The following is a 25107-nucleotide window of genomic DNA, read 5'->3' on the forward strand; positions in this document are numbered from 1 at the left end:
GCACATGTCATGGGAGGTTTTTTCTGGTCTAAGATCAGTAGATTGGAGAAAAAACGTTGTCAGGATTAAAGGGTTAGAGCAATGGAATCTAAAAATATATGATATGTATTTTGTTCAGGCACTTTGCATGAAAGCAGCACATGGCATATGCTATAATGTTGTGTCGTGTGATGCCTTATGATGGAATCGCATAAGAGGAAAAAGGGTTTGTTACTCTGGCAACACTTGGCTTGGCAACATAGTACATGTTTAAATGATTATTTAAGATGTTTTCATATCAAATACACAATCCACTGCATTCATTATGAAGGTTTTAGAGGACAGAATAAAAAGAAAAATGTGATTAACTTGACAAATATCACAGGGCTAAAAGCTTAAGTTACAAAGTTTGTCTCTGTGAAATCTCAAATATAAAAGGCAGAAATGAAAGGCATGATATTATGTGTAAGTGATATAATTTAATGCGAGATGCAAGTTTAAAATGCTAATATTCCAGTCTGATTTTATCTTGTGTCTTTCTTCCAGCTGAATCTTGTGGCGGTGTCGTCCAAGGCCTGAATGGTACCATCGAGTCACCTGGTTTCCCCCACGGCTACCCCAACTATGCCAACTGTACATGGCTGATAATAACAGGGGAGCGAAACAGAATCCAGCTAACCTTCGTCACCCTGGCACTGGAGGAAGACTTTGATATTGTGTCAGTTTACGATGGACAACCGTCGCCTGGCAACCTAAAAATGAGGTTAGAAATTATTCCTTTATTTTCAGTCTGAACTCCTTTCTTGCTCCTGATTACTCTGTCTCTCTTGACTTTATCTTTCTCTCACCTTCTTCTCTTGTCGCCTACCTACATGAAACTAAATGTTCTCATTTGGACAACAGCATATTTGATTGGGACATATGGGCTTTTGATACTTATGTTAGAAGGGAAATGACACAAATGAATGTGAGGTCACAAAAGTGTTAGCTTTAATTCGAGTGAATTGTCTGTCATATCAGATGAAGAGTTTCAAAAAAGAAACCCATTTTTGTGCATACTCCACTCTTTTACAGTGACAAAAGTAATTCACAAAACAGACACTTTGAATTTTCAATAGTGGAGCTGTTTAGCTGTTTGCTTGAAAACGTAATCAGTAACAAAATCCATAATAATCTAAAATATTTAATATGATGCCAAGAAACTTTCTCTCATGCAGCCATCTAAGGTTTTACAGTGCTACAATATAACAGTATGTTTGTAATGAGCAATGAATGTGTTTACTTTATGAAAGGTCAGTCAGAGTCTAGTAATATAAAGAAAAACACTTGCAGTATGTTTTCACCATCAGGGAGTAGGATTGCATAGCATACAGCCAATTCAACAGTACAATAATACTATAGTAATAGGGGTTGAGTAATGGTCAGTCACTACGAAATCCTGATCCATGAAGGAGTTTTAAAAAACTAGCTGTAGACAGAGCTTTTTTAAACATGAATATGAAGTTATTTATTTTATGATTTTCTTAACCGTTTTGTTGTGGCCAGTTTTAATTTGTTTATTTACTTTTGAAATCTTCAGATAAGACAGGAGACTTGCAAGAAACTGATGTTTCTTTTCTGTTTGATTATTCATTAACTGATTCAAGCCATGCAAAATGTCATCTAGATTCTTCATTTTAGGGTGTTTACATGAGAGTTGTGGCCTGACCACTACTGGAGTATGAATAATGTGTGAGGATGTATTATTTAAATTTGCGGCTGTAGAATATTTAGTCTTATCTTCAACAGAAATTAGGTGAAATGTCTTTGCTACATTGCCTTAAGCTTATCTAGGAATATTCAATGCTGTTGTTTAGGCCAAAGGGGATTTTAATAAACGTTGTTGGCCTATGAACCAGCATGCCAAGCTTGTTCTTTTTCACGTATGTACTACAGTGGAGTGGAGGGAGATACAGAGCTCCAAAAGGCCCACAACAAATATTATTTTAAAAATCAGGGAAAACACTTCACTGCAAAGGATGAACATTTAACTGCTTTGTAAAACATTTAGACACAGATGTAGTGATAACAGAATACAATTGGTTCCAAAATACATCAAAGCTACAGTATCACATGCAACATATTTTTCTTCCTCAGGTAGTATCCATGGTATTAAGGTAGGAGGTCCCTAGAAATCGGACATGGTTTGTGACATATATTGTGGGTCACATTAAAATAATTCACAAAATTTGAGGCTAAAAAAAAACTGTTCCATGTGTTTTTACTGCTCTCAGATGTAAAAAAAAAAAAAAAAAAAAAAAAAAAAAGAAAGAAAAAAGAAAAAAGAAAAAAAGGTAAAATTTGACCCTGAACAGTGTCCAAGGGTTTTAATCCTGATGAGTGATTATAATCCCCAAAACATATAAGACTCTTATAATAACAATAATAATGATCTCTAGCCAAGTATTATTCAGAGGATACAGTAAACAAATGATGAGAGGCAACGCTACTCAATGCTAGAGATGCACATTTTAAACAACTTTACCGACTGATGGTTGTTGTAACGAATTAACAGTTGCTAACTTTAATTTCAAATATACTGCACTAATACAAATGTGTGCAATGACAATAAAGCTTCTTATCTTATCTTATCTTATATGTTGATGGTGTTTTTGCCTTAATTTAAAACATTTGTTCAAAATACCATAATACCAGTATGTCCCTAAAAATATGAAAACACAATAGTAGTTTAGATGTTAAACTTTTCACAGGTTCAGTGCACTGCACATATGGATTCAATCATCTTTAAAATCTGCTGCAACCAAAACTAAATTTAACTGTTTGATTGAAATGGTGACTAAAAAAGCACAGTGTGTAGGAGAATATAATTTTATAAGAGAAAGGGCACTGAAACAATCATCTGCTGTAATGTGGTGCATGGTAATATTTATTCATACAAAAATAAATAATAAAAAACATTTGTACAACTGAAACTGGTTGCATCACAGTCTATCCATTCTGTATCCAATATCTGTTCTGTAACTGTAATAAAAAATTAAAGATATTTTATCACATTTTCAAAACATAATTGTAACTTCAGCACCCCAACAATGCTGGAATTGAGGAGCACACAGTGGCTGAAACCTTGCAGCAATATTAAAAAACTTTTTTTATTGTGCCTGTTTAATAAAGCAGTGTCACAAGTACACAGATATTGCTAATCTCACTAGATTAAACATATTAATCAATAATTTAAATGATTAGAGCTGCAACAATTAGTGGATTATTCGATTAGTCAATCACCATGTATTCTGATGATAGATTCATCGTTTTTTAGTTATTTTTTAGGTAAAAAAAGCCCCCACCCCCCCAAAAAACCCCAATAACCTAAAAAACTAAAACAAACAAAAACAAAAAACGGAATAATTTAATCATTAACATTTACCAACAATAATGCAAAGCAAAACATAAGTCATTGAAGAATTGGCAGCATCAGTATTTGGTGAGTTGTAAGACTGTAATATTTTTGCCGAGAGGGTAGATAGAACAGCATCTACAGAGCTGGCATACTGCGGGAAGCTTATTCATAGCGCTCTGTTTGTGTGTGGGAGGGTTGAGCTGGGAATGCACCAAGGAGTGTTTGAGGTTGTTGGTACAGTTATGGATAACAGTGGGTTTTTCCTTGAAAACATTATATAGCTGTATTATGTTTAACTGTTGAATTTTTTTTACTGGCTGAAGGAGAATAAACTAGAATGTAGACTATACTGAATAATGGGCTTGTGCGTAGGATTAGGTTGGGAAAGGATTCTTTTTGTGCACAAGGTAATCATCATCAGGTTTCAATTGCTTGCAAAGGAAAGGCTATAGAAAATACAATTATTCATAAAGAAATGTATGTGTAGTAATGAGTCGAGCCGATATAGAGATAAAAAGACATATTGTGAGAAGCTTTATTGAGGTGTGCTATATGTGGATTGTGGGCCGTGTGCTTTTCATCAAATATAAAAGAACGTTGTCTGTATAAAGTATGCATCTTTTAATCATTTTGGCTCTGAACAATTCAAACACATTCCAAGGTGTTTGAGACTTGTTTGTTGTGTAATGCTTGTTTGTAGTGTATATGCTGCTCTTGATATTTAAAGATTAGTTTGATTAATTCAGCATAATGCTTCTTGTATAGCAGATGCTAGTTGTATTAACCCGTATTTAACATATAAGCCACTCTTTCTGGAGCACTTTAATGGCATTGCTGTTTGTGATCATGGAAGCTTCGGCCTAATTGTTGCTTGTATTGCACAGATCCACGGCAAGTCGGTAACACTGAGGGTTTGTTTGGGTTTATGGTATTCTTAATCTCACTGAAATGTGACGCCACAATTTTAAAACACAATCTTGGAGTTAGAGTTATGTAGTAATGTGTTAAAAAGTATTATATACAGTATGTCCCTGAACAGCCTTTATCTAACAAAAAGCAATATACAACATACAGCATACAAAATTGCAGTCTGGAAGCCTACTGGTTAAAACACATACCACATAACCACATGTGTCTTAACCAACTGTAATGTACATGGTTCAGTTCTGGCCATGTTATACCCCTCGCTACCCATATTCCATGTGTCTGCAAGCAAAAATGCAAGTAATTTTCTTTTTTTTTCACCTATTTATTTTCTCTACTGTATTCTCTCTTTTATTTCTTTTCTTATTGTTATTTTCTTCAAAATGCGTCCTTATTTTATTAGCTGTCCCTGTTATGGACACAGTAAGATCAGAAATTAAGTTTAGATGTTCTGCATATTTTTATAAAATGTCTCAGCACCACACCTTGGACCCCCACTGACTACATGTGTTAGAAGTTGTTGGCCTGAAGCATGCTTCTGCTGGGATTGTGGAACTAACAGAATGTGCTGTCTGCAGGCCCTGCACAAGGTGAGGTGACAGCTGCACCAAAAAATTTCCAGCGCTCTCCAAAACAACAGCTGTGGGGTGACGACAGGGGAGCGAAGTATACCAGCAACTCACCTGTGCCCAGCTCCTCAGAGCCTTTCTCAGATCACCTGCTGCTGATTGCTCTTTCCTTAGCTTCACTTTTTGCTCTTCTCTTCCTGCCTCCTAAAAGCAGCGCTGTTGTTTGGTGCTTTATTTTTAAACATACAGATGCAACATCCCCTAATAGCAAATATATTATTGAAAAATATATGTGTGGGTGTGGCTGAACTGGTTGACTATTCGTGGATATAATTTAACAATCAATGCAAACAAAAGCAAAAAAGCTTCTACAAATTGGTTTAGATAACTGCAGTGGTGATTGAAGTGGCAAGACATTATTTCAGTGTGGCAGTGGCCACCCTTTGCCACTTTGGTGGCAGTGTCACTGGTGTTAATTAGCCCTGGAGTTATTTGACACCCATATTATTGGACAGCCACCCAAGCATACCAGGAGTGTTTCAACTGCTCCATCCCTTGTAAGCCTTCAAATATAAAAGATCGGTGGAGGAGTGCTATATTAACTGCTTCTGGCCTTACATGATTTGGCTGGCAATTTTCTATATTTTCTATATACTCCTATTGTCAACATATCTCATGTATAGAGTCAAACCAACAATAAATTGATCTTACTTCCAAATACTGTACATGTATCCATAGCCTTTTGTTTTGTATTACTCTCTTGACCTCTGTTGGTGTCTGTTATAACTATTAAAAACAAATCAGTGAGCCACACTGTTGTACTGGGTGACATGTCCCTTCACCCCAAAGGCAAGGCTACTGTAATTTGTTTCAGTTTGTTCACTCTCAGGAGAGAGGTTCCTTGAATGGCAGATGCCACGGCCCTAGCTTATTGTGCTACATGATACAACCACTTGACTTTGTGCTGCATTGTAAATTTCTCAAAGAACTTCAGTACAAAGTCAAGAGGTTGTGATATATAAACAAGCTAGTGAAACTCTGTACATGGACCTGCATTCCCGTGCATGCATAGTGACATCTGCTGTGTAAGGATCCACTATCTTAAGAGAGTTGATTGTTGTTATTACTCTTTGGAGCAGTTTCCAGGCAGACTACGGTAGCGATTGCCTTGGTGGCGAAGGAACACGTCACCCTGTGCAGTGGTGTGACTCACTGACATATTCTTTAATAGTTTTTGGACAACAATGGAGGTCCACGGCACAGAAGAATAAATTATATCAGGCTGTGGATATACCCACAATACTTGCAGGTAGGATGAGTTAATTGTTTTTTTTGCTCTACACATAAGATTTGTTGACAATAAGTAAAAAATAGAAAATCGCTAACCTTTTCCTTTAAGTGCAGCAAGTGCTCACAGTGAACCCCACTGTCATTTAGATCAACTTACTAAGCTGGGAGTTGCGGGGTACCAGAGTCATTCTCTCCTCAATTCACCTCCTCTTTTGATATTAGTACTTCTCTAAATAGGGTGGACTTTGCTGAGGACAGGCGGACAGTGCTGAAATGAGACGACTGGTCAGGCTCTTTTTGTGCCCTCAAGGTCCCTGCGGTGTGTGTCATTGCAGGCAAAGCTTCATACCAGCTTGTAAGACTTCTTCCAGCTCCAGCTGAGTGTCAGTAGCTATTGAACCCATCACTTTGCTTATTAGAGTATAACTTATGTTTTTACATAAAACATTTCACCCTGTCCATATACGATCTGATTCCAATTATCCTACCTCTGCTTGTTCTCTGTCTGAGCTCCACAAAGGCAGTGGTCAGCCAGTTGACCTAAAACTCTCTCCTCCTCTTAGCTTCTGGCTGAATGGCACAAAAAAATCTGATATGGACCCATCAGGCTGCCCACATGGAGAGTGGGATGAAGCCAAGTGGAGCTGACTGCCCTCTCTTTGTTCACAAAGAATTGTACAAAAGAGGCAGGATATATCTTTCTCTTGTAGCCACCCCTCCAACTGCCCTCAGACCTGGTGTGTGGGGAATGCTGCAATCCCATACAGTGTAAGGAAGAAAGGCTGACCCAGCATCTGTGGCCTCTCCTCAACAGCCCCAGCTGTGCGTCAGCAGCAGTAACTCTACTTCATCCCACTCACTCTCATGACTGATGTCAAATCTTCTCTCATGCAGGAACTGCTTGCTTTCTGTCACATACTGATATACTGTAATAAAGGCACGAGTGGCAGTCTAGCCAGTTTTCTCAGAGTCCCTATCCCTGTACTGTCAGAGAGTTGAGACAAAAGTGTGTACTGAGACGTACCGTCAAAATGATAAAACTCAGACAACTTACACTTGGAACATACTGCACATGTGGATGGACTGTAAATAAGTGGAATATGCTAAGGGGGAGTATTCAAAAGTTCTTTTTCTAACTTCGTTCGGTGTTTCACTATGGGAATCGCCTTGGCGTGACCTACTAGGGAAGCTCCAATGACACAACGTCTGTCTGTGACAGACAGGTCGAGCTGTGCTGGGGCCCCGCCCCTCACACTCTTACAGCCGACCGGCCCCTAACTCCTCATTCTCGCTTTCTTCCCGTGAGGAAGGAGAAGCTCCCTCAGCTAATCTAGCCGAGCTAGCCTGGATACCCGCTCAACTGTTCACAGACGAACCGTCAAGGATCACGTCGCCGAACGCGGCTCCGGGTTCGGTTTGGATTGGCCGAGTAAGTACCAACACACGGTGTGTTGGGCAGTGTCCGCGTCGTGGTGAGCTGCTCGCTCGGCTGCCCAGTATTAAGTTACCGAGGCAGCCGACAACTGTGTTTATTTAGCATCAGGCTAACGCGTTGAGGCGAGCCTTTTTTACCTGGCTACACCGGGTTAGTTCACTGGTATAGCCGGCAACTGTGCAGCTTTTACCCGCTGACTAACGCATTACGGCGAGTCAACCGGGTTTTCTGCTAGCACCGTTTTCCGTTAGCTGAACCGAGTACCGGGAGTCCTGCTATCGCGTCACGGCGGGCGGACTCTCACAGTTTGCGGTTAGCTTGGGCTAAACCCCAGGTGCTAACGCTAATACGGTCGGGCTAACGCATTACGGCGAGCTTCATACGGCTGTTTTTTCACATCTTTATCTCCCTTTCCAGACACCATGTCCACGGCCTCGACCCCCGCCAAAGGGTTGGAGCCGAAGGGGAAAGAGGCTGCATCCCGCCCGTGCCCCGCGTCATGCGGGGCCACCATCTCGGGACGGGACCCTCACCCCATGTGCATTGTGTGTATGGGTGCTAAACACGCCCAAGCATCTCTGGCCGACCCCCAGTCATGTTCCCACTGTGCGTCGATCCCAGAAAAGTTGCTGGAAAGGAGGCTGAGAGTGGCGGTGGCTAACAGACAGGACCCATGCCTGACAGCAGCCACCCCACAGACAGCAACCATCACCCATCAGCCACCGGCTACCAGAGAGTGGTCCGACCTGATGGCTGATGAGCCCTCAGAAATGCCTCCCCTATTTGAGGACCTCCTCGAGGGGGAGCCGGGCACTGAGGACGCAGAGGGCGATGCCAACTCTGACCTCCTCGATATGGACGAGATGGATGAAGAGGAGGATGATACCACCTTTCCCATCAAACAGTCCAGACCCCCCAGCGCATCAGATACTGCTCCACCAGTGGACAGTAGTCTGTATGAGGTCTGCAAACGGGCTGCGGCTAAGCTAGGAATACAGTGGCCGGCAGCCCAGGACGCTGAGGGGACAGAGAGAGATCTGTATGACGGCAAAAGGCTCCCACCAGCCCAGCCACCGTCAAAGCAACTCCTGCCACCAGTACCAGCTTGCATGAAGGAAATGAGCCGGTTCTGGTCCAGCCCATTTAAGAGTAAGCTTCTAACCAAGGGCTACTCTAAGCTGGAAATCCACGGGATGGGGGAACTGGGGTTGGCCGTACCCCCAGCAGTGGAGCCTTCAGTGGCTCTACACCTCCACCCCAACCAGCGCTCTCTCTCAGCCTCCTCCACCACTTCTCTGCCCAACAAAGCGGAGCGCCTCACCGCCTCCGTTTTCCAGCGGATGTACATGTATGGAGCACAGTCAGTATGTTCCCTCAATGCAACCACACTGCTGTCGGCATATCAGGCGGAGATCCTGGAGGAGATGGGGCAACAGCTCGACTCTGGGGCGCCCAACCCAGCCCTCTGGGATGAGATCTGCGTCGTCAACGACCTCATCCTGCGCTCCTCAAGAGGTGCAGTTCAGGGCTGCGGCAGAGTGATGGGGCTTGCGGTGTCAGGGGAGAGGGCCTTGTGGCTCAACCTCTCTGGCCTCAGCGACGGCCAGAAAGCTGAGGTCATGGATGCACCGTACGACCCAACCAAAGGTCTGTTCGGCCCCGCACTCGAGAAGATGAGGGAGACCAGCAGCCTGAGGAAGCAGGAGGGTGAGGCCTTCAACCTCTGTCTTCCTAGGAAACCCACCCCTCGTCCTCACCAGAGTCCAAGGTCTGGCTTCGCTGCGGCGGCCGCAGCAGTGAGGGGCAGACAATGGGGAGGCAGGCCGCAGAGGCAGGCAACCGGGCAGCAGCCTCACCAGCAGCCTCAGCGGCAGCCTCAGCAGGACCAAGGGCCATGGGGCAAACACTCCTTTGCTGCAGCCGCAGCAAAGAGCCGGCCCCAACACCCCAGAGGCGCGAAGAGGAAGCAGTCGTCCTGACGATCCTGCTTCTCCCTCCCCGCCCCCCATGAAGAGGAGAATCCCCACAGTTCATGGTTCAGAGACTCTGGCAGTTTTCAGTGGTCCAGAAGCCTCTCTGCTTCTCTCCCCCCACGTTCTGGAGGAGGAGAGCCGGGGTCAGGGGGTAATTCAGTGTCACCAAGCACTTTCACCTTTTCTAACAGAAATAAAATTCAAAACCTCGCAACCAGGCAGTGTGCCAAGGGCGAGTGTGTTCCCCCAAAACAAAATAAACAAAACAAAGACAAAACACGGTCATGCCCTCAAAACTCCCACAGAGGGCGCTCACGCTCCTCTGTTGGGAGACAGGTCTCCCCAGTCGCGCCGAGTGACGTCACTACAGTGCGACTACGTGAGCACGTTACCTGCCCGAGCGGCAAGCTGGCGCGCATGCGCAGTTCACCCGTGGGTTTTGTCAACAGTTTGTCAGGGGTACAGACTTCAATTCGCTATGAAACCACCCAGGTTCAACGGCGTGGTGGTTTCAGTAGCAGAAGGGGAGGCGGCCCGTGTTCTACAGGACGAAATAGTGTCGCTGTTAAACAAACGGGCGATCAGAGCTGTGCCGCGCGAGGAAGCTCAACAGGGTTTCTACTCCCGTTACTTCCTCATTCCCAAAAAGGGAAGCGCGTCCCTTCGCCCCATTTTGGACCTTCGTGTGTTAAACAGACACCTACGAAAGTACACATTCAGGATGTTGACACACAAAGTACTCTGTCAGTCAATCCGTCCGGGCGATTGGTTTGTTACAATCGACCTCAAGGACGCATATTTTCACATCGCCATTTATCCCGCACACAGGAAGTTTCTCAGGTTTGCTTTTCAGGGCAAAGCCTACGAGTATCAAGCCATTCCCTTCGGGCTGTCATTAGCTCCCAGAGTGTTCAGCAAATGTGTGGAAGCAGCACTCTCTCCGTTGAGGAGCAGGGGTATCAGAATATTTTCGTACATAGACGATTATCTGATATGCGCTCGATCGCGGGAACAAGCGGTCAGGGATTCCGCTACGGTGATCAATCATATCAGGGATCTTGGGTTCAATATAAACTGGGCAAAGAGCCGAGTCGTGCCAGCTCAGTGCACAGAATACCTGGGTCTCAGCATAAACTCTCTCTCTTATCGCGTCACGCTATCGGAGGGGAGGTTAACATCATTGACACAGTGTCTTTCCCTCTTCAAACTGGGGAAAGTCGTGTCATTCAGATTATGCCTACGCCTGCTGGGCCTCATGGCGTCAGTGATTTCTGTCGTGCATTTGGGGCTGCTGATGATGAGGGATTTTCAGCGTTGGGTCGCGGCTCTGCGCTTGTGACCACATCGTCATCTCAGCCGCAGGCTGAGAATAACGTCAACGTGTGTGGCGGCTCTCCGACCGTGGGAAGATACCGCGGCGCTCGCGGAGGGGGTTCCGCTGGGTGTAATGACGTCACGTGTAACCATGACAACGGACGCGTCCCTGTCAGGATGGGGAGCGGCGCTGTCGGGCAGATCAGTGAATGGAAAGTGGGATCAGAGCCTAGCTCATTCCCACATAAATGTTCTGGAGCTTTGGGCAGTGTTTCTAGCATTGAAGCATTTCCTGCCTTTTCTCCAGGGTCGCCATGTCCTGGTAAAGACAGACAATTCCACCGTGGTGGCCTACATAAACCGCCAGGGCGGTACGCGATCACTGCAGCTGCACAGATTAGCTCGGAGGGTAATCTTATGGTGCAGCACTCGGCTCCTGTCTCTTCGAGCGACACACGTACCGTAGATCCGTAGATCTATTCGCCTCGCGAGAAAGCGCGCAATGTCCGCTGTTTTTCTCCCTGTCGGACGTAAATGCACCTCTGGGGGTGGACGCTCTAGCACACCGTGGCCAGACGTGCCGCTTTATGCGTTTCCCCCGCTCAGCCTGATCTCCCCGACTCTAATCAGAGTGAGGGAACAGAGCCTGTCACTAATCATGATAGCGCCTCGGTGGACGTCCAAACACTGGATGGCGGAAATAATACAGCTGCTGGCGGGCGTACCGTGGCCACTCCCCATACGCAGGGATCTTCTGTCCCAGGCGAACGGGGAGATCTACCACCCGCACCCAGACCGCATGGCACTCTGGGCTTGGCCCGTGAGAGGTGGAGTCTGAGCGCAGCAGGCCTGCCAGAGCAGGTCATTGACACCATCCAGAACGCAAGAGCTTCCTCCACTCGCTCTCTGTATAGTGGCAAGTGGCGGGTCTTCGAGGAGTGGTGTGACTTGAAGCACGTCATCCCTTTCCAGTGTTCAGTAGTGGACCTGCTGTGTTTCCTGCAGGATTTGGTGGACAAAGGCAAGGCTTTTTCCACTGTTAAGGTGTATTTGGCTGCCATTTCTGCGTGCCACGTGGGCTTTGGGGATAAGCCCGCCGGGCAACATCCCTTAGTCTGTCGTTTTATGAAAGGTGCAAGGCGCAAGCTCCCAGTTTCCAGACCCCTGGTTCCCCTGTGGGAGCTATCCGTGGTGCTGAATGCCCTCTCTCTCCACCCATTTGAGCCGTTGGAGGTGGCAGAGATGAAGTTTGTTTCTCTGAAGACAGCTTTACTCTTGGCTTTGACTACAGCAAAGCGGGTGAGCGACCTACAGGCTTTGTCCATACGGCCTTCCTGTTTGCAGTTTTCACAAGGGCTCACCAAGGTTTGTTTCAGGCCCAACCCTGCTTTTGTGCCTAAGGTGGTGGAGTCAGGTTACAGGTGTCCCACAGTGGAGCTGTTGGCTTTTCACCCGCCTCCCTTCTCCTCAGCTGGGGAGAAGAAGCTTAACACATTATGCCCGGTCAGGGCGCTTCATGTGTATCTGAGCAGGACAGCTGGGTTCAGGAAAAGTGACCAGCTGTTTGTGTCCTGTGCCACTCCACATAAGGGCAAGCTGTTGTCCCGCCAGAGGTTGTCCCACTGGATTGTGGAGGCCATATCTCTGGCTTATGGCTGTAGTGGTTTGCAGCCCCCCCAGGGTTTGAGGGCTCATTCCACCAGGGGCATGGCCACATCCTGGGCCCTGTTCAGGGGAGTGTCAGTGCAGGACATTTGTGCGGCGGCAAGCTGGGCTACGCCCCACACTTTTGTAAGGTTCTACAGGCTGGATGTCTCAGGGCCGTCTGTAGCGCAGGCGGTGCTAGAGGCAAACAGACCAGGATCTGTCGTTACCGGGCTTTGAATTGTCCAGGGCTTCGGGAGACTGATGCAATCCGGGAGTGGGCTATATCTCCCATAGTGAAACACCGAACGAAGTTAGAAAAAGAACGTTGGGTTACTTAACGTAATCCCTGGTTCTTTGATAACAGAGTGAGGTGTTTCACCATCACGTCCCTCCTCGCATAGGCACGGAAAGAAACCGTTCCAGAATGAGGAGTTAGGGGCCGGTCGGCTGTAAGAGTGTGAGGGGCGGGGCCCCAGCACAGCTCGACCTGTCTGTCACAGACAGACGTTGTGTCATTGGAGCTTCCCTACTAGGTCAAGCCAAGGCGATTCCCATAGTGAAACACCTCACTCTGTTATCAAAGAACCAGGGATTACGTTAAGTAACCCAACGTTTTGTAACTTGAGCCGATGAGGTTTCTTTATTGTATATTCTAAAGACCCAAACGCACTAAAACGATAATTGACGCTCCTCATTTGATGCGCTTCATTTGATGCTCTTATGGCACACTGCAGGCATCAGATTTGAAATGCCAACACTACAGAACCAATACAGGTCTGTCCTGTTGTTCGTTGTATTTACTGTTGCCTAAGTTGGATGTAGTGAATGAATGAAAAGGAAAAATGCAGAGTAGGAAAATAAAACGAGGATCTATTTACACAGTAAGTCATGTGTTGAGTTTGTGTTTTGTAACATAAACACCATGAAACATTCAGAAAATAAAGTTATTTCTCTCATTCTCTCTACAGCCTCTCCCTGTCCTTGCTTGGCCACTGCTAGCTCTCTCTCTCTCTCACTCACTCATGCTCCCAGGTCACCCGTGCTAGCTCTCTCTTTTTGTCTGCAGAAAAAACAACTTCACTGGTCACTGGTTTTTCTTCTGACATTCCAAAATTGAAACAAGGTCAGAGTAGTGGCTTTCAGGGTTAGGGTTAGGGTTACACTTTTGGTGTGTGTTCAGCCATTTAAAACAATATGTAATTGAAAATGTGCACGTCAGACACTTTCAGTGCGTTTGGGCCTTAAGGCTTATCTATTAGATTGAAAATGGAATAAAGACAAACTTTGTTGAGACAGAACACAAAGCAATTTTTTTTTTGGTTAACAACACACTTTTCTGTGGTATATCAAACTCAGATCACATATTTATTTTTACTTTACACAGACTTTAAAATGTTAAAAGCAAGTTAAAAATGTTTAAACTTGAGCAAAAAATTTGTAGCCTATGTGTCCTGGAGTTTTTTTGATATGCTTCATAAACATACAGAGATGAGAAGAAAAAGGGCAGAAACTAGGGAGAAATAATGGAAGAACTGGAGTCTGGTGAGTTCTGAGTTCAGTTAGAAGTTGAACTGAACATAAACACACAATTAGTCTGTCTGTTGCTAGCTAGCTTACAGCTGATGTTCCGTTGGTATTTTGGTGAATACAGACAAACACCCAGCAGTCAAACAAATTACATGATATGGTGGTTTAAAGGAGTGTTGGAAACCATCTGTACTTTGACCCTCCCCTGGACCAGTCCTCCTTCTATTAAAGATAAGACACATATGTTCTATTTTAAGGTGCTACTGGGTTTTATCAGACGTCAGGTTGCCATTATGGAGTCAGGTCAGAGGGCACAGCAGGCCAAACCATTGATATTCTTACTGTGATGTACCCACCGGGTGTCATGTCAGAGGTTCGCTGTGTATCCACTGCTGCTGCTGCACATGAGGAGTTTGCACAAGTGGTTTGTCAGGCTGCACTTGGACTCGCAATTTCACAAGTTAAGTTATACGTTTTTGATCCCTGTAGGGAGAAAAGTATTTCAAATTGCAGGGAGGCTTTACTCCAGCAAATTAACAATGACCTGCTCCGAAGACCACACACTTTCTGCCGCCTTTTTATTTAGAACAGGGTACAAACATTTCTGCTCACCTCAGGCCTGCATCTGGACAAATATCCACACCAAAAATACACTCGGTTTATTTCATCCTTTTAACTCTGAGCAACTCCTATTTCAAGGATACAAGTTTAATGCCCTTTAAAAAAATGTCTTTTTTCTGGTGCAGGACAGGTTTAGATGAAGCCATCTCTGACTACAGAAGTCATAGTTAGTCATGAAAGAATAGTGGGTAGGTAAATTGTGTAGTAGGTTGTGACCCTCACCCAGCTATGATTGGCTGTAATATTGTTGTTGTAGGGCAGAAACTGTTTCTCCTTATTTCGTCTTTTCTTTCGGGGGGGTTTTGTTAAATAACTCAATGCTATTAGTCACCCTTTACGTATGTCTGTGGGTTTTACAATCATTTAACCAATGAAAAGTATTAAAAAGAGCTTGTGACTTAACCTCGTTACTCCATTGAATTTTTTAATTTCCTGAAAAAAAACAGTTTTAACCATAACCACTACTTGCCTAACATTAACCTTAACGTAACCCAAAACTGACGCACGCACGCACGCACGCACGCACGCACGCACACACACACACACACACACACACACACACACACACACACACACACACACACACACACCTGTCTTAATATTGTTACTGATTGTCAAGAATAAGGCAATACAGGGCAACGTGTCTTTGTTACTTTGCCTCCTCTGTCGAACGGCAGAAAAATATTGTCTGGGGAAACACCAAGAGGAAATATCTTATAAAAATGACTGTAATTTTGGAATATAGCCTCTTAATTTGACTAAGTCATACTACTAAAGGCTTGAAACAATGACGTTTTTACTGGCCCTCATCTTTCACCTTTTGCCTCCAGTGTGGAAGGAGTAATTATTGTAGCAACCAACTCACATTATGTGACATATTAGCTTGAAAAAAATCAGAACCTGTCCTTTAATACTTCGTTACTTCTCCTTTCTTCCTTTGAACCTCAGCTATATTGAACACCCTATAGCACCTGCACTGAAGTGATACTCATGTCTTGTCTCTTCAGTGCCGTGTATTTGTTGCGTTTGCTTTTGCCATTGATATTTGCTCCTAACAACTTATTTCAAGAAACCCTCCTCTCAGTTCTTTCTGGTATATTGCTGTACCTTGTCTTAAGGCAACATGTGCTTACAGAATTCACAAATATGATGGGATTACTGGATTATAGGATTTATAGATATAGATAGACATTTTCTGCAGCTATCTTCATGGTAATCTAAATAAGAGCATGAGTGGAGCTGCTAGAATATAGTTATAGATACATTACTTTAGCTTTAGGTAAGGAAATAAATCGTAAGTTTCTTAAGTCTCAAATGATGTGTCTATAGGATCAATCACAGGTGCGACAAGATGTATTGCTAAAGTAGGTTTAGTATTATATTATATTCAACAGTAATATTTTTCACCACTGTATGTTAGCAACAGTGTGTCTACTGTGGTATCATTCTCATCATGTTGAAAAAAGTCACTGAAATTATATTTAGACCTTGAGATATGAGACCAAACCTCAGCTGAAATACATACTAATGAAATTATTTTAGGAGGGTTAGCAGCTACAGGACACGTCTGTCCTCATCTGCAGCCTCTGATTCTACCGGTGCCAGGGGCAATATTTGTCATGGAGCAGCACAAAACGCAAGCTGTTTTTAATAAGTCAATGCAACCAGCAATTGCTAATTTCATGGTATAGTAGCAAACATTAGCCACTGCTGGTCGCACACAGACACCTGCCCAGCTTCTTCTCCCACGCAACTGGATTTCTTGTTGCATTTCATCTCACGTTTGCTCTTGTGGGTCAACACTGGTTATTGTTGTACATGACCTCACTAGGATCCCTGTTTAACATGATGAATGCAAGTGTCACATATTCCCTTAGACAAAAGATGTGGATAAAACTCATTATTCACATTTTCTTTTCTTTAGTTTTGAGAAAAGGCGTAACACAATTTTCTCACACATTTGATTTTTGATAACCAAATTAAATGTGTGAGATAACCAAAGGATAACTAAATATCTCTTTTACTACTTGGCAACTGAAATTATATCAGTCAATCAGATCACGTCAGCACATTATCTTGGAAGAGACAGTATGTCTTTTCCCACCAATTAAATACATTTAATTTAGATGGTGAGTGAGAGAACTAGAAAAGAGGGAGGAGGCAGAAAGGTTGTGTGAAGTGTATGTCTGCTGTAGAGAGATGGAGACAGCAAAATAGGCAAGCCTCATGGTGTGTGTGTGTGTGTGTGTGTCTGTGTGTGTGTGTGTGTGAGTGAGTGAAATAGAGAGGTCAGCTACTGTGTTCATTCAGCACACTCGCACAATACATAGACTCACACACACACACACACACACACACACACACACACACACACACACACACACACACACACACACACTACTACCAGTTTTCAGTCATTTTTGCTTCATTGGTAACATCGTGCTTCATTTATTCTGCTGTCAAACACGTTCTTTCTCTCTTTGCTGTCCCTTTCTTCTCCTTTTCCCCTTTGCTCCCTCTGCTTTCTTTCTTTCTTTCTTCCTTCCCACCACTGCCACTCTCCTCTCAGCACTTATCTCACCATCTCGTCTTCTTCTCTTTTCTGTTTTTCTTCTCTTGACATTTCAGTCTCAGTTTCAGACTACCATAATGTTAATGTAGTAGTCATTTATTTAAAACAACTTGACAATAGCAGCACAGGAAGGGATTGGTATATGTATAGGTATATATTGGTCTATCTATCTATCTATCTATCTATCTATCTATCTATCTATCTATCTATCTATCTATCTATCTATCTATCTATCTATCTATCTATCTATCTATCTATCTATCTATCTATCCATCTATCTAATGGATTACATTTTCAAAGTAACCTTCACAATTCTTCAGGGCCTGTGAACACACACACACACACACACACACACACACACACACACACACACACAAACTTAGACTACCTCCAGTAGCTGCAGTGTGAAAACCACAGTTTTCTGAGAAAAAATAGGCCAACACTAGATAACCAGGCAATGGAACTAATCCAGGACTACCGCTAGGGAAGGAAGGAGAGAAGTGAACAGAGAGAAAGGGAGAGTCGGGGGTGGGGGAGTTGAAGGTAGGACTGTTGGAGAAAAGGAGAGACAGAGGCATGCAGAGAAAGAGAGACATAGAACCAGAGAAGGAATCAAACACACACACACACACACACACACACACACACACACACACACACACACACACACACACACACACACACACACACACACACACACACACACACACACACACACACAAACAGGGAAGATGCTAAAGCTAGTAGAACTAAGTCCCTCTGCGGTTGGTAGTCCTGTCTGTCTGTCTGTGTCTTATTGTATTCTTGATAATTCTGTAAGCTGCTTCAACTTGTCACCAGCACATCACAAAGTTGAGTGCAGTTTTCACATCACGATAAGAGTTGAAAAGGGACGGGAATATATGCATGATTTCTGCAGAGTAAGCATTTTGATCTTTTTTTTCCTTTATTCATTTGTTCAACCGAACACTAAAGTTACATAGTGGCTAACAAGTGGTATTGGTCCATGGAGACTTTTGTTTATTAAATATCAAGCACTCACCCCCTGCTGGTTTGAAAGGTTTTTAAAAACGTTTTAACTTGCTTTCTTTTCAACAATCACAGCTGTTGTCGTAGCATGGAGTCGTTGCAATTGATTACAATGGAGTACCAGTTTTGCAGCAATAAAAGTCAGCAAAATGTCAATAGAACAGCTACAAACTACTTTGGCAGCATTACCCACGTCATGCTCATTATACTACAAAGGTGTTACATAAGATTAAATACACAGAGTCTACATTTGTAGCCAGGATAATTAACTGTTTATTTCATTTGCTTGCATGGTAAAATTAACTGTAACGCTGTAATTGATTTTTTTAAAATCACCAATATGAATAGAGGGACCGACAATCAATTTCGAAAAATAAATAAATAAAAATTGTTAATAAAAATTGCTTTTTCAAATGATTAATTTTTTAATTGATAAATTCTTCCAACACTCAATTATTATTCACAAGATTTATTTTTTACAAATTTAATTACAGTGTTATTTAATGAATATTACTTCACTGTGAACATGATTATCACATGTCTGCAGAGCTCAGTCAAGGTCTTCAACGCCACAAAAACTGCCAAATTATCAAAAGCTGGATATGTATTATTGTCGGGACTGAAAGTGACTGGGGCGAGCTGCGGTTGCTAGAGCAGACTGTCGACTGATGCTGAGATCAGTTGTTAGACTGGACTGTAGGACAGATGAGAAACATTTAGAACGGCAGGCCTCCTGCCTCACCAAACACCTGTTACTGCTGAGACACAGTGGGGGGTCAGGGGATACAGAAGGAGAGATGAATCAATAGAGAGAGAAAGTTACAAGTTGACTATGAAACAGAGATGAAGAAGACATAGAGATAGATAGAGAGATAGAGAGATAGAGTTAAAAAAGATAGAAAAGTGTATGCCAGTGGCTATTTTTCAAGATGAACTTTCCTCAAGGTGTGTATTTTGATTGCAAATACACTCACACACCTCTTGAATACTTGAATACTGTTGCTAATATGCATTGCAGTCACATTTAGTCAAAGTTTAATTTACCATGGCTCCAGATTGGGCCTTGTCACAGTAGTTTCACTTTAGAGAAACATCTGACTTACTAGATGGGTTTGTTTACACGGTGATAACGCACTGAGGCAAAATGATGAATAACAGGGTTAGAAAATACAGTGACAACAAGAAGAAAAGAAGAAAAAGAAGAATAAAAGAAGAAAACTCCAGGGGTCCCTAAAACAAGATCTCACCCCAAACAAAGACATCAAACAACAAACACATCAACAAAAATCATCATGTCAATTCAAAACACAGCTAAGGCAATCTGAATGACATGCACTCATAGATAGTTCACCGTGAGCACTGGCCACCCATAGTGATGTCATTCACTTTCTTTTGGAAAAGCACCACATATCCATCAGTGTGTGGTCTTCCACTACCCATACAATATTCTTCTGCTATTTATTGATACTGGCATGAAATCAATTCTATACACGGGAGGTAAAACGTCTTCCAGACAAACAATAATGAACACCAACAACAACAAAGCCTCATTCACAATGCACTTAAGTGTAGCTTTATTTGTACAGCTGTAAAAATGAAATACTACAGCTACTGCCTCTGTTCTACTGTGTTAGTAACTCTAATGAAATGAGCACAAAGACTAAAACAATTTGCTCAAAAACATAATTCCATACAGAAATTAAAAAATACAGAATTAATTAATTAATTCCATGGCAATCTATCCAGTATTTGAGATTTTTCCATAATAAACAAAACTGTCAAGCTCATGATGGCACTAGAGGAAAAGACACAATGACCACACAGGTTTGTCAAAAGTCGGGAGAAAATCAGACCATTTTTGGTACATTCATAAGGCTCATTGAATACAGTTTTTACTAATCTTCACAGAAAAACACCCTATTTTGTTTAAAAATCTGAAACTTAATTAACATTACCCAAGACCAAAAATCTGTGTTTTACTGTCTTCTCTGGTTGAAAGTTTGTTGTACATCTAAACACACTCAGAATCATTGAAGGCTGTAGTTGCACCTATCACAACACCCAGCATGGTGACAACAGGGGGGTATTCCAGGTAGGAGGTTCAATAAACTCTGAGTCTAACCCTGAACTCTGAGTTGACTTACTCTGAGATGGGAAACTCTGAGTATCCGGTTCCAGAACAGCTGATCCGAATTAGGTAAATCAACTCTGAGTATGTTAACCTTGAGTTTAGCGCGTGCACGACTACTAAAAAAAAGCCATCATCGATGGAGCCCCGATACCTTGATTCACCATGGCAACTACTGAGAAAAAAAGCTCGAGTTACGTCACCTCACTGTAACTGGAGCTCCTCCTGCAGGCCTGTGGCGAATATGATCATATATTTCACAAAAAGTAACACCGCTGCAGACGCTAAGGAGAGAGAAGCGGCATGGGAGAAAACTGCTGCCCGAGTCAATTCTTAAGTTGTAATGCACTACTCCACTGACTTAACTTACCTCACTTAAAATTGTAGCATACAGGTGAAAAAGTGGTGTAATGTATTTGTAAAAAAATAAAATAAAAAAACATAATTCAGAAAAGTAAGGCACATTTTGCTGGGCTATGATTGTACCTCGCTTTGATTTTATTCATAGTTGACGTAGGTTATTAAACAAAGTAAATATTCATTCAGTGGCTACTTCAACATGTAGTAATTTAAACCTCAAACAGAAAGCTGCTTAACACACTGTCCTCTCATCTAATATCCTGCTTACTAGATTAACATTTTACACTATTTTAACACTTTTATTTAACACAATTTTACATATAATACATATTGGAGTCATTGATTATAAGACTAACATGTGACGATGTGTACATGAATATTAATTAAAATACTTCCTAAAAATTAGATTAACAAGAAGGCAGATATGGCCGGACAATGTTAAGAAATGATTGAGTGTAATGAACAGTGATACCGTTCTAACAGATATTCATCTCGGAATGAAAGCACATCCAATTGAGCCCTGAGTACATCTCCCGACATAAGGCATTGCGAATTATTTCTGCCTCGATATCTATCGGATTGCGAAGAAACGGACAACCCATGTCTGGCAGCTTGCTTCAGGTAGGAGGAGACCGGTAGAAACTCAGGGTTTCTTACAGAAAACCTGCCAGCGAGCAGGTTATGTTCACAGAGTCAGTTACCATGGTGACTGACTCAGAGTTTCAGTTACCTCTCTTTCTGGAACGGATAACACGGAGTTTCCCTCATCTCAGGGTTAACTTACTCTGAGTTTTCACATAACCCGCATTCTGGAATACCCCCCAGGTGTACTGACAACTTGGAGTTCATTGCAGCTGGGGGAGAAGTTCAGCCGCTGGAGGCCAGCTAAAAGATTTTCAACTGCTGTTAACTTGTTATTGTTGTTGTTAACTTGTTTGTGTTTTCTGCTGCAAGAAAACACTGAAGCAAAGTTAACAAGGTCCTGCTATGAAGAGCAGTTGTTATTGTTGTTGTTGACCACCCAGAGCTACGGTATTTGATCTGGGAAATAGAAATGAACACAACATTAAAAAAACAACCATCAAGCTTCATGGAGAAACATCAATTGGCCCTTGGAGTTTCAGGTTGTTGTTTTTTTTTTCATTTGTTTGTCTGTCACTGCTGTGTTTTTAATTGCCTGAATGTAGTTGTTGTTGATGGTGGGTACAGGTATTACTTGTTGGAGCACAAGTGATTGACAGCTAACATGTTGCCTGGCAACAGCAAGAATCTCACAGCAAAAATGCCACTTTTTCACAATTAATACTGCATGCCAGACATTGAACTTCTCTTCAATTTAGACTTAGGACAAGTGAAATGAAACTATGATTGGAGAGAATTACAAATAACAAAACTAGTAGTTGTCACATTTAAAATAACAATAAAGAATCAGAAACTATAAAAGTAATTAAAGCTAACTAAAGCTAGACTAGAATTAAATCACACAGTATGACCCAAAACAAAATAATTGATTCTTCTGATACCACTCACACCATCATCATCATCCTTATGAAAATCTTCTGGGGCTGCTGTTTTGTAGCAGGCCTGCAGTCTGATTTACCTGCAGTCGAGACAACCAAAAATATGACTTTCCTGCAGGGATAAATAAATTATAACATCATACAGAAGTAGTTCCACGAGTAGACAGTGCTAAAATATCACCTCAGCCTCATGTAAACTGTGACACTGAGAGTTTACAAGGCAACACTCAGCTCTATAGTAAAATCCTAATTCTAACTCTCTTATTTAGCTCTATCCCTCAGGCATCGTAGGTTGATTTATATTTTGCATTTCAAAACATCATACATCATAAGATGTAATGTGCACAGGCATTTAGACACGAGGCCCCTGGCACTCCTCTCCACACTGGTTTACTGACTGACTAACCGGCTGGCTGAATGACTGGCTGTCTGTCATTTATAGAACATCAGAGCTGGCATTTATCCAGAAAATCTCCTGTTATTTTCCCCCCTTTGGGTGTTTGCTGAGCGGGAATATGGAATATACACTTCCTGAAAAAAATAAAATCAAATGTTTGTTTGTTTCAGACACATCAAGGTGGAAAGGCTGGCTGGTAAAAAGCCAGAGTTTGAAATGCCTCCAAAAGAATCTTTTTTTTCCTTTTTTTTTTTTTTAAAGCTACATCAGAGAGAAAATCACTTTGATATCAGAGAAAAAAACCAAATCATGCTCTCTACTTTTTTATACTTTATTTAGTCAGGAAGTCACATTAAGTTCGAGATCTCATTTGCAAGTGAGACCTGAGTACAGAGTAAAAAAATAAAATAAAACATAGCTATTTAAAATAGTAATAAAATAGCAGGGATTTAAATATACGTTAAAAAATGACAAAATATAAATAAATTGATTCTGTTATATATCCTTGGTGTATATATAAAAAGAAATAAAAATACAGGCATTTTATGTAAAACAGTTACACTTAAAAATCAATCGGAGTCCTATCAATATCAGTGTGTCAAGTTTCAGTCTGTTCTGTAAATGATTCATGACTAATCAGACAAATTATCCAAAGGCTGTATTTGTGTATATTATGTTAGTTTTGTGGACGGATGTTAAAAGTAGAACGTCTTGGGCACAGCAGTGACTTTTCTATATTTCCATTGCATTCACACATCAGGGAGTAACACTTCTCTTCATGCTACTCAAAACTCCTACCTACTGTAAATGGCCAACCCAGAATACCACTTAATCTAAAAGTAAATAACCTCTTTTTTGAAGTGTTAGAAATGTTCTTCTTTTCAGCATATAACATTTTTTAAAGCGTTCTTTAGAGTCTAGTTTTTTTATTAAAAGCTTTACAGGCAGGTTGTTTGTGATTTTTTTGTCCCTGTATCTTTTTTCTGATGTGGAAATAGTTTGGGGCGTTATTTAACTCAGTTACTGACTGAGAACCACAGACAGAGCAAATATTTCAACCACCTGTCTATGGATCTTTCTTTCATTTACTCAGTTTTTGTTGACATTCCTGTATCATTTCCTCTTTCCATTATTCTTTACTGGACATTTTTTCTCCCTGATTGAAAACATTTCTTTATTTCCTTTTCAAATTGTTGTATGAGTGCACACAAGAACATGCAGACAAACAATACTGACAGGGTGATTGCGATGGAAGAAAGAAGTTTTCACTGAGAAGGGGAAATATCTAAAACATTTGGGAAAATTCTACATCAGAAGAGAACGGAGACTATTAAGTCCCACGGACCCATGGCAGACAAAAAAGACATTCTTGCCCTCTATGTTTTAAAAGCTTCATGAACACGCTCCTAAGGTAAGTTCAGTAAATTCAACGTAAATTCCAATCCAGTGAAAACAGCAGAGAGGAAAACTGGATTATTTTAAACTACAGTTTTGTGCATTAGTGCACAATTAGAGTTAGCTTTGAGCAGGAGCTGGAGGACGAGGAAAGTGATGTTTCTCTGTCAAATGATTATTTAGATACCGTTGTCCAGTAAGTGCTGCAAAACAACATGTCAGGTCACAAAGCCCTCTTGAGGCTGTTGTAATATGACAGGAGTGAGAGTGGAAATCAGATGATATAAAAGTCCACACAAGGAGATCAACAAAAAGTCTAATTTTAACATGTTAGATTGCTATTCATTTGCCACTTCCAAATATGAGTCAACATTTTTTATTTGAATTTATTTTATTGACATTATAACTTAGCACATGGTTATTATTGTAACCATGACAATTAAGGTCCTCTTATCTCACAACCTTATTTGAACCCAAACCTAAGCAAGTCAGTTTTGCGCCTGAACCTATAGTGTGAACTATAATGGTGTCTCATCACACAATATTTACTTTCTTTTTTGTTTAATTTTTTTTTATTGAAGTGAGCAAGGGCACAGCTCAAATAACCTTTATCATATTTGTCATTCCTTCGAGAAATTATATTACATAAATTGAATCTGCTTAAATCACTAACTTCCATACAATCACATTCAGTTGTCATCAAAGGTATTATATTATCCTCACCCACCCAATAATATGCACACAATATATCTATTTTCAACAGTGATTTGTAATGTTTTTCAAAGGCACAGACAGCTCTGATTGGTGCATTGACCAACGTTGTATTTAGACTATCTATCTATTCCTGCATTCAGACAGTACTTTCAACGGAACTGGACTGGGTAATGGAAAGTAATGCAGCAAACATTTTAGTTCATTACTTTTGAGCAATTAGTCAAGTTGAAGAAAGTTGTGAATGTGTGCTTGACCATGTGTAAGACGTGATGGTGTATCAGCAAGCCAACAAAGCTCAAACCAGGACTCTGAAGCA

At 41.9% G+C, this 25107-nt stretch overlaps 1 protein-coding gene across 1 annotated transcript in view; it reads left to right on the forward strand.

Annotated features, from left to right (window-relative positions):
• The first annotated feature begins 440 nt into the window (after positions 1-440).
• Positions 441-25107, forward strand: part of LOC133989379 (CUB and sushi domain-containing protein 1-like) — a 356447-nt gene continuing 331780 nt past the window's right edge. The window contains exons 1-2 of the mRNA XM_062428141.1: positions 441-444; positions 526-742. Coding sequence (XP_062284125.1) covers positions 441-444; positions 526-742 — 221 coding nt within the window. The remainder of the gene's footprint in view (positions 445-525; positions 743-25107) is intronic.

This window comes from Scomber scombrus, chromosome 1 (genome assembly GCF_963691925.1).
Source record: "Scomber scombrus chromosome 1, fScoSco1.1, whole genome shotgun sequence".
NCBI lineage: Eukaryota > Metazoa > Chordata > Actinopteri > Scombriformes > Scombridae > Scomber > Scomber scombrus.